Here is a 10,082-nt window from a genome sequence, read left to right as displayed (position 1 = left end):
ATGAAATGGGTAATCCACACTTTATATAAGTGACGAATTAATACAAACGGGTAATCCACACTTTAGTAGTCAAGACTCATTAGAGATTTGTCTTTAGTTCTTAGGATGTAAAATAACATAATGTGTATGGACATATGTTGGAACTGGTTAGGTGTAACCCTGTACAACATGATGATCTTAAATGTTATTTTAAATTGTTTAATATCCTTCATGTTAATCACAAACAAAACATGGTATATAATGAGTTATGGGTAACATGAATTTAAAGTATTTGTGATCATAAGAATAAATTCATTTTTAAACCAGAAAAGGTGGATGCAGATGAAACTTTTTATTCAGCCCAGTTAAAGATTTGGACTTGGTTGTCAGCTAAAATAACTTATTTTAATTATTTTTGTTTTGATTCACAGTTGAACCCTTACATTTGCTTAAACAATCTTAAGGTGAAATATTATGTTATATTTGTTTACTTGTTATGGATTTAAAAGACTTTCTATCAAACTGATCTTTTAACATTGGGTGTTGTGAAAGGTATTTCTTGAAGGCTTGTTCTTCCTGCACCCCCACGTTTTTCTTCCTGCACCCCCACAATTTCAAATATTCCAACATTAACCTTGAGCAAAATTTTGAAAAGGGCAACGTTCAACACTTCCACAATCACTGCTCATCTTCATCCTTGGGTTTCAAGTGTTGTGGAGGTTCTTCATAATTGTTGGAAGCAAGGCGGAGGAGTACACAACGTTGCCGAAGTGTTGTCTGCGTTATAGAGGTAAGAGTAAAGGTTTTTTTTTAAGAAACACGGTGGTTATGGAAATTTCGGGATTACCGGATATCGGGATCCGATAATACCTTCTGGATTCATGAATCCAGAATAAATGAAATAATGTGTTCCGGATGAGGGGTGTTCCGGAATTAAAAAGCCATAATATGTTGTTCTCTGGATTTCTGAATCCGGAAGCTTAAATTTCATTACGGATGGGTTGATCTGGTACAGTATTTTGTGTTATGGATTCATGAATTCAGAATACTTTACTTGCATTATGGATTTATGAATCCGGAATGGTTTTTTTGTGTTATGGATTCCTGAATCCGGAATAGTCTTTTTGAGTTATGGATTGCTGGATCCGGAATCATTTTTTTAACTTATGGATTCATGGATCCGGAATGCAATAATTTTGTTTTATTTATTTTTATTTGTAGAAGCATGGTAGTGAAGAATTTGAACAACAATTATATGATGGTGTGAATGTGTGGGATGATGATGATATTGAGAAGTCATTATCTAAATCGAAGGGATATGAATCTACAAATGCGTTTACTACAGATGAGGTAAAGTTAAGTTTGTAAAGTATTTTTAAATTGTTTGTTAATTAGTAAATAATTTGTTATGATAACTTTTGTAGGTATTTCGTACTCGAGATGAGCTCTTAAAGTGGGTTAGAAAAGTTGCGTTTGACATTGGTTTTTGTATTGTGATATTGAGATCGGATACTTCAACTGGCCAACGAGGAAGGAAAACATTTGTGTTATTAGGTTGTGAGAGAGGAGGTCAATACAAACCATATAAGAAGGATTTACAGGTTACTGAGAGTGGAACTAGGAAATGTGGTTGTCCTTTCAGATTACGAGGGTATCCAGTAAAGAGTGATGAAGGGTGGATATTGAAATTAATTTGTGGGTCTCATAATCATGAGTTGGCAAATACATTGGTTGTTCATCCATATGCTGGTAGGTTCACATGTAGTGAGAAGTCAATGCTTATGGACATGACAGACAGTTTGGTGAAGCCTAGAAATATTTTGCTGACAATGAAAGAGCATAATGAGAAAAATGTGAGCACAATAAAGCAAGTTTATAATGCACGATATATGTACAAAAAACAGTACGAGGTGATAGAACTGAAATGCAACAATTGATGATGTTACTTGAGCGTGATATGTATGTCCATTGGTCTAGGTTTGAAGAAGGGACGAATGTTATGCAAGATTTATTTTGGACACACCCTGATTCAGTGAAGCTATTGAATGCCTTTAACATTGTATTGATGATGGACAGTACCTATAAAACTAATAGGTATAAGATGCCCTTGTTTGAAGTTGTTGGTGTAACCTCAACGGGATTGACCTTCAGTGCTGCATTTATGTTACTCGCATCAGAACGTCATCATAACTTTGTATGGGCCCTTGAGAAGCTGAAAGGTTTGTTTTTTGAGATTTGATTCATACCCGAAGGTTGTGGTTAGTGATAGAGATATTGCTCTAATGAATGCAATAAATGTTGTGTTTCCCGAAGCTGCTAATTTGTTATGTCGTTTTCACATTGATAAAAATGTTAAAGCTAAATGTAAAATGATTGTTCATCCAAAAGAGGCATGAGATCAAGTGATGGAATCTTGGGGAGCAATTGTTGATTGTGAAAATGAAGAGTCCTATGAACATCGTGTTGAGGCATTTAATGTTGTTTGTTCACCATGTCCTATATTTACTGAATATGTGATTAGTACTTGGTTAAATCCACATAAAGAAAAGTTTGTTAAGGCTTGGACGGATAAAGTCATGCACTTAGGCAACACGACAAGTAACAGGGTTGAGGCTGCACATTGGAGTTTAAAGAGGATCCTTGAGACGTCAATGTGGGACTTATGCTTTTGTTGGGAATCCATTAATAAGATGATCATCTTGCAACATAATGCAATTAAATCTTCATTTGAAAAGAGTTTGCATGTAGTGAGTCATGTCTTCAATGTAACAAGATATAAGAAATTGGTTGGCTTCGTATCGAAATATGCCTTGCAGTATATTGTAGAAGAAAGTGATCGAGTTTAATATGTTGGTTTAGATAAATCTCATTGTGGATGCACCATTAGATCTACTCATGGCCTTCCTTGTGCTTGTGAATTGGCTTCCTTTGGTGTGGGTAGCATACCATTGCAGTCAGTGCATCTCATTTGGACACGATTAAGTTTTTTAGATATTTCAAGTGATGATACTTCAGCAGAGTTGTCCATCCAACAAGAGTGGGCTGTCATCATGAATCGTTTCAAGGAGGTTGACATGGCTGGTAAGATTAACATCAAAGCCAAATTACGTGAGATTGCCTATCCAGATAACACATCTTTATGTCCACCAAGGGAGAAAGTCAAAACAAAAGGTGCACTAAAAGGGCGTTAGAGTAAATTTGGTAGATCAACGAAGCGAATTCCTTCTTACTTTGAACATGTTGATGCCATTCTTTCACAACATGATAGTTCATCTAGTTTGAAATGTAGCAAGAGATTTATTTCAGAGACTCCTCCGACCAAATCAATACCAATGCTACAACAATTTCCGGTGGGAATTCATCCTTACATTGTTGATATTGTTGATGTTAAGGCTGATGGTCATTGTGGCTATCGTGCGGTTGGTGCATTATTGGGTATGAGAGAGGAGTCATGGGCTATTGTACGCATGAACTTGCATAAAGAACTTTGTCAATGGCGTCAAGAATATATTGATTTGTTTGGCGGGGATGAACGATTTGAATTTTTGAAAAATTCACTTCTAGTTGACCACATGGTAATTGTATTCATTCTAAATGATGTTATTAATTGTAAAAAGGAGTATAAGTGGATTAACTTGTTACATTTTCTTCTGTTTGCAGATAAGTACAGATAAGTGGATGACAATACCAGATATGGGATACGTTATTGCAAATCGATATAATGTGATTGTTGTGTGTTTATCTCTTAAACAATCATTGACTATTTTTCCATTAAGATCCCAACCTCCAACAGATTTTAATCATCACCGCATCATCTGTATTGGACTTGTTCATGGAAATCATTTTGTTCAGGTTTGTTACTCATTTTTCGGCCATGAGACACCAATTTTAACTCTCCTCGATCCTAATTTAACCAACCAAAATCATATACAGTTTAATGAATGAAAGTCATATCAAATTAACAATGAACAAGTATCATATTACAACATATTTACTTACCACACCATTCCATAATTGCATGGCCACATGGTCTTCATAACCTGTCAATAGCGTCCCATCCCGTGGACCTCCAGGATAACCTTCACCTTCTATTTCAGGTGCGTCTTCATCCTCCACCTCCATTTGGGGTTCAGCTTCTTCAAGTTCAACATCAACATCTTCTGCATCTTCATGTTCAACATGTTCTTCATCTTCATTAACATGTCTTCTTCTTCTTCTAACAGAGGCTGTGGGACGTAGACGGTCACCTTGTGAACCTCCTCCCCTAGTCTTCACCATTTCTGTTCAATTACACCATTCAAGTTAGATTCAACTTATATTCATAAACCTACAGAAATTTGCATGTGGTACCTTGCACTAACAGTGTACATGTCATCTAATTCTAATCTTTTATAAAGTATACATGAACATTTGATGAACCTTTCCTTGGTTGCCGAAAATGCTTAGCTAATTTTAGAGGTAAAGGAGAAGTTCCAAGCAAAAAAAACGAAGCAAAAAAAATAGAGGAATAGTAAACAGAGGTCTAATAGGTTTTGCTACATATAAACACTACCGGATTCTTAAATCCAGAATACTACCGGATTCCTAAATCCGGAATACTACCGGATTCCTAAATCCGGAATACTACCGGATTCCTAAATCCGAACTATTACCGGATCCTCACATCCGGGAAACTAACGGATCCACAAATCCGGGAAAGTACCGGATCCCCAAATTTGAAAACCTACCGGATTCTGTGATTTGGAATGTGAAATAACATTTACGGAAACAACAATCCATGAAAAAAACGAATATCAAAGTCCAGAACACATGAATGTACTTACCTTTATGAATGAGAGATGGATGAGATTTGGAAGAAGAAGCTATTGCAAAACCGAGATTCAATGTTGCGTCGCTGAAGAAGACGGCCTCCATGCACAAATGGCAATCATTTTAACTTTTTAGGGTTTTATTACATCAAGGGTAATTTTGCAATTTCAAAAATTTTAAAGGGTAATTTTGTCTTTGCACAAGAGTGTGGGGGTGCAGGAAGAAAAATGTGGGGATGCAGGAAGAAACTCCCTTTCTTGAAACTGTAGAGGCAGTATAACGGTCGAACCAAAACAAAATACTTTTTTTTTCGTAATTGTGATCCATTGGGCATAGATCCAATTTTTCATTTTTTTTATCCTTTTGATTTTTTTTTAAATTTAAAAAAAAAAGGATGTGGAATTTTTTTTGCAAAGGATACAAACGAAACAAAAAAGATAGTTCCGTTGAGACTTCTGTGTCTGCGGATTCTCTAGTAGCTGCTCTAGCGTATGCTTCGTCGGGTGCTGAATCATATGCTTTATCTACGCGGTTTGAAACTCTTTGGAAAAGAAAATGCTTTGCCCAGGAATTCTAAGTTGAAAGCCCTCTCTTAAGGATCGCATAAAACTCGGGGCTCGATCTTCCAACACTGTCGTTTCACACTTTACAACTTTTAGATTGTTGGAAAAAATATTGTAAGACTGCAAACGCAAGATAAACTTTGCAGATTTTAGGTGACTGGAAAATGTATTTATTGAGACTGCAGGAACAAGTAAACTTTGCAGCTTTTAGCTGGTTGAGAAATATATTTCTTGAGACTGTAGGGACAAGGTAAACTTTGCAACTTTTAAGTGGTTCATTGTACTTGTAATTTTGTACGCAACAGAAAACAAATAAAACCTAATAGTTGTATGTGTGGATGTAAGTTGAAGTTGGCGGCAGAACCACGTTAGATCCTGAATTGTTTATTTTCTGCAATGGGTTCGTGATTTTGTGTGTTATTTCTGCGTGTGTTTTTTCCATCAATACATTCTTGAGGGTTGCTGGTTTTTTAAAAGTCCAAAACAACTATTCTAGTTAAATTGTGATAAATTTATTTGAAGTCGTTTTGGATTTCTTGTGTTTTGTTGTTTTGATTTGGTTTGGTTGAGTGTAATGCAATCGAGAAGATGTCAATCTTTTTTGTAAATATGAGGGATTGATGTAGGCATGAGTTTTATGATGGATGAATGTTAGGTTTTGATATATAAATGATTGATTTATACAAGTTTCGATGTATAAATGTTTGATTTATAGATGATTTTAGTTTTTTTGTTACACAACATTTATATGTAATAGGATTGAGACATCCTAGAATATTTTCTATTTATTTTATTTTTTATTTATGGATAAAAATAAATAAATATTATGAAAAAATATTTTAAATGAACTATAAAATAACATTTAATTGTATATATAAATATATTATATTGATAAAATATAAATAAAAATATTTAATTTATTTAACACAAATAATTATACACAATAATAAAATATTACGAAAATTAATACAGATGAAACGGGTAATCCACACTTTATATAAGTGACGAATTAATACAGATGAAACGAGTAATCCACACTTTATTAGTCAGACTCATTAGAGATTTGTCATTAGTTCTTAGGATGTAAAATAACATAATGTGTATGGACATATGTTGGAATTGGTTAGGTAACCCTGTACAACATGATGATCTTAAATGTTATTTTAAATTGTTTAATATCTTTCATGTTAATTACAAACTGAATATGGTATAGAATGAGTAATGGGTAATAGTAATTTGAAGTATTTGTGATCATAAGAATAAAGTCATTTTTAAACCAGGGGAAGTGGATGCAGATGAACCTTTTTATTAGGCCCAGTTAAAGATTTGGACTTGGTTGTCAGCTAAAAAACCTTCTTTTAATTATTTCTATTTTGATTGACGGTTTGCTTAAACAATCTTAAGGTGATTTTGATGTCGATCCAAGCTTATTGGGTCATATTTGTGAATGTAAAATATTATGTTATGTTTGTTTACTTGGATTTAAAAGACTTCTTATCAAAATGATTTTTTATACGTTGGTTGGGGGTTGTGAAATGTATTTCTTGAAACTGTAGAGGCAGTATAAACTTTGCAGCTTTTAGATTGTTGGGAAAGATATTTTGAGACTTCAGGAGCAAGGTAAATTTTACAGTTTTTAGGTGACTGGGAAATGTATTTATTAAGACTGCAAGAACAAGGTAATTTTGCAACTTTTATGTGGTTGAGAAATATATTTCTTGAGATTGTAGGAGCAAGATAAACTTTGCAGCTTTTAGATGGTTGAGAAATGTAATTATTGAGAGTTTAGGGAAAAGGTAAACTTTGCAGTTTTTTTGTTTCTTTCAGCAACTTTATACATGTTGAGTGTGAAGCGAGGACCAATTGGGTTAGACTGACTAGAGACCATGTTTTAGTTAATGGGCTTAATCATTGTGCCCCTTTATAATCTCTATTTAAAGAGATAATTGTACTTGTAATTTTGTACGTAACAGAAAACAAATAAAACCTAATAGTTGTCCGTGTGGATGTAGGTTGCAGTTGGCGACCGAACCACGTTAAATCCTGTGTTGCTTATTTTCTGCAGTGGATTTGTGATTTTGTGTGTTATTTCCGCGTGTTTTTTTTCCATCAATACATCCTTGAGGGTTGCTGGTTTTTTAAAAGTTCAAAACAACTAGTCTAGTTAAATCTTGATAAATTTATTTGAAGTCGTTTTGAATTTCTTGTGTTTTGTTGTTTTGATTTGGTTTGGTTGATTGTAATGCAATCTAGGGGATGTTAATTTTTTTTGTAAATGTGAGGGATTGACGTAAACATGAGTTTTGTGATGGGTGAATGTTAGGTTTCAATATATAAATGATTGATTTATACAGGTTTCGATATATAAATGGTTGATTTATAGATGAATTTAGTTTTTTTGTTACACGACATTTATATGTAATAGGATTGGGACATCCCTAGAATATTTCTTATTTATTTTATTTTTATTTATAGATAAAAATAAATAAATATTATGAAAAAATATTTTAAATGAACTATAAAATAACATTTAATTGTATATATAAATATATTATGTTGATAAAATATAAATGAAAATATTTAATTTATTTAACACAAATAATTATACACAATAATAAAATATTACGAAAAATAATACAGATGAAACGGGTAATCCACATTTTATCAGTCAGGCTCATTAGAGATTTGTCATTAGTTCTTATGATGTAAAATAACAGAATGTGTATTGAATAAATGTTGGAACTGGTTAGGTGTAACCCTGTACAACATGATGATCTTAAATGTTACTTTAAATTGTTTAATATCTTTCATATTAATCACAACCAGAACATGGTATAGAATGAGTTATGGGTAACAGTAATTTGAAGTATTTTTTATCATAAGAATAAAGTCATTTTTAAACTAGGGAAGGTGGATGCAGATGAAGCTTTTTATTTGGTCCAGTTAAAGATTTGGACTTGGTATCAACTAAAATACCTTCTTTTAATTATTTTTATCTCGATTGACGGTTGAACCCTTACATTTGCTTAAACAATCTTAAGGTGATTTTGTTGCTGATCCAGACTTATTGGGTATATTTGTTAATGTGAAATATTATGTTATATTTGTTTACATGTTTTGTATTTAAAGGACTTCCTATCAAAATGATTTTTTATACGTTGGGGATTGTGAAAAGTATTTCTTGGAACTGTAGAGACAGTATAAACTTTACAGCTTTTAGATTGTAGGGAAAGATATTTTGAGACTGCAGGAGCAAGGTAAACTTTGCAGTTTTTAGGTGACTAGGAAATGTATTTCTTGAGACTGTAAGAACAAGGTAAACTTTGCAACTTTTAGGTGGTTGAAAAATATATTTCTTGAGACTGTAGGGGCAAGGTAAACTTTGCAGCTTTTAGTTGGTTGGGAAATGTAATTATTGAGACTGCAAGGTCAAGGTAAACTTTGTAGATTTTTGTTTCTTTCAGTATACTTCGTGAGGGTTGCTGGTTTTTTAAAAGTTCAAAACAACTATTCTAGTTAAATCATGATAAATTTATTTGAAGTTGTTTTGGATTTCTTGTGTTTTGTTATTTATATTTGGTTTGGTTGAATGTAATGCAATGTCAATATTTTTTTTGTAAAGATGGATGTATGCATGAGTTTTGTGATTGATGGAGGTCAGGTTTTAATGTATAAATTGTTGATTTATAATGGTTTTGATATATAAATGGTTGATTTATAGATGATTTTTAGTTTTTTTTGACATCCCTAAAATAGCCCTTATTTATTTTATTTTTTATTTATAAATAAAAATAAATAAATATTATGAAAAAATATATTAAATGAACTATAAAATAATATTTAATATATATAAATATATTATGTTGATAACTAATAAATGAAAATATTTAATTTATTTAACACAAATAATTATACACAATAATAAAATATTAAGAAAATTAATACTGATGAAACGCCCTTTATATAATTTACAAAACTTAAATATCTAATACCTCCACCATACTTTTACAGTAAGCTGCAAACTAACCCCTCATGAGAGAGTCAAATGATCATCCTGAATTAGAGCAAGATTAGTATGTCACGAATATTAATTTCGATTTTAATAATATAATTAATATTCATTTGATAAGTTTTCACATTAGAGATATTGTGAGGTCATGTCGATCACTGAGGGGCTACAAAGTCATGGGTCGATCCAATTAATATATCATAACAGTTCGATTTTGAGAAATTAATGACGATATCCGCATAATCTTTTTAAATAACAGAGTGTGAAATTAGCAGATATGGGGTTTACGAAAATTTATGAAGGAATTAAGTCAAAAAAGAGAATCAAAGAAATTAAAATAGAAGAGAAGTTCTATAAGAGAGAAGGGAGACCGAACAAGAAAGGAACAAAAACTAGAAACCAGTGTTTTTTAATATCTATAATACTTTAGTTAAGGTTCATCTTGACTATAATAGATATATTATCAACTATTTTTGTAAATATAAGTAAATCTTCGAGCTCAAAAGTTTAAGGTAAGATCTTATAAAATTATTTCATTGAAGAAAATTGTCTTGCTAATTAGATTAAGGTTCTGTTTCTTTAATTAATTTTAATAGTTTTATTTTTATCTAAATAAGTTGCGTCAAATAAAAATATTTGTTAGTATGCGTAAATAATATTTTTTAAACAAGTTATTTTTTTTTTCCCTTTTTCTCTCTTTTTTTCCCTAAGGATGGGTGAAT

General features: G+C 32.1%; 2 protein-coding genes across 2 annotated transcripts; one reads left to right on the top strand and one right to left on the bottom strand.

Moving 5' to 3' along the window:
- On the top strand, positions 1-3,170 carry LOC137818058 (PKS-NRPS hybrid synthetase cheA-like). Its single transcript, XM_068621279.1, has 5 exons — positions 1-9; positions 1,201-1,329; positions 1,404-1,870; positions 1,957-2,198; positions 2,839-3,170. The coding sequence occupies exons 1-5, from the start codon at positions 1-3 to the stop codon at positions 3,168-3,170; spliced, it is 1,179 nt and encodes a 392-aa protein (XP_068477380.1).
- A 574-nt stretch (positions 3,171-3,744) lies between these two features.
- On the bottom strand, positions 3,745-4,893 carry LOC137818056 (uncharacterized). The gene is made up of 3 exons (XM_068621278.1): positions 4,803-4,893; positions 3,979-4,259; positions 3,745-3,883 (listed from the first exon to the last, which is right to left on the bottom strand). The coding sequence occupies exons 1-3, from the start codon at positions 4,891-4,893 to the stop codon at positions 3,791-3,793; spliced, it is 465 nt and encodes a 154-aa protein (XP_068477379.1). The 3' UTR covers positions 3,745-3,790.
- Between the last annotated feature and the right edge of the window lie 5,189 nt (positions 4,894-10,082).

The sequence above is a fragment of the Phaseolus vulgaris genome, chromosome 10 (assembly GCF_000499845.2).
Source record: "Phaseolus vulgaris cultivar G19833 chromosome 10, P. vulgaris v2.0, whole genome shotgun sequence".
In the NCBI taxonomy this organism is placed as follows: Eukaryota; Viridiplantae; Streptophyta; class Magnoliopsida; order Fabales; family Fabaceae; genus Phaseolus; species Phaseolus vulgaris.
This window is presented reverse-complemented; position numbering and strand designations above follow the sequence as displayed.

Coding starts and splice junctions, on each gene's coding strand:
- LOC137818058 (XM_068621279.1), top strand. Junction 1,871..1,956: donor GTTTATAATGCACGATATAT/GTACAAAAAACA, acceptor CCATTGGTCTAG/GTTTGAAGAAGGGACGAATG. Junction 2,199..2,838: donor GGCCCTTGAGAAGCTGAAAG/GTTTGTTTTTTG, acceptor ATGTTGGTTTAG/ATAAATCTCATTGTGGATGC.
- LOC137818056 (XM_068621278.1), bottom strand. CDS start 4,893: ATGGAGGCCGTCTTCTTCAGCGACGCAACATTGAATCTCGGTTTTGCA. Junction 4,260..4,802: donor TCCATCTCTCATTCATAAAG/GTAAGTACATTC, acceptor GTAATTGAACAG/AAATGGTGAAGACTAGGGGA. Junction 3,884..3,978: donor TGCAATTATGGAATGGTGTG/GTAAGTAAATAT, acceptor TGGTTAAATTAG/GATCGAGGAGAGTTAAAATT.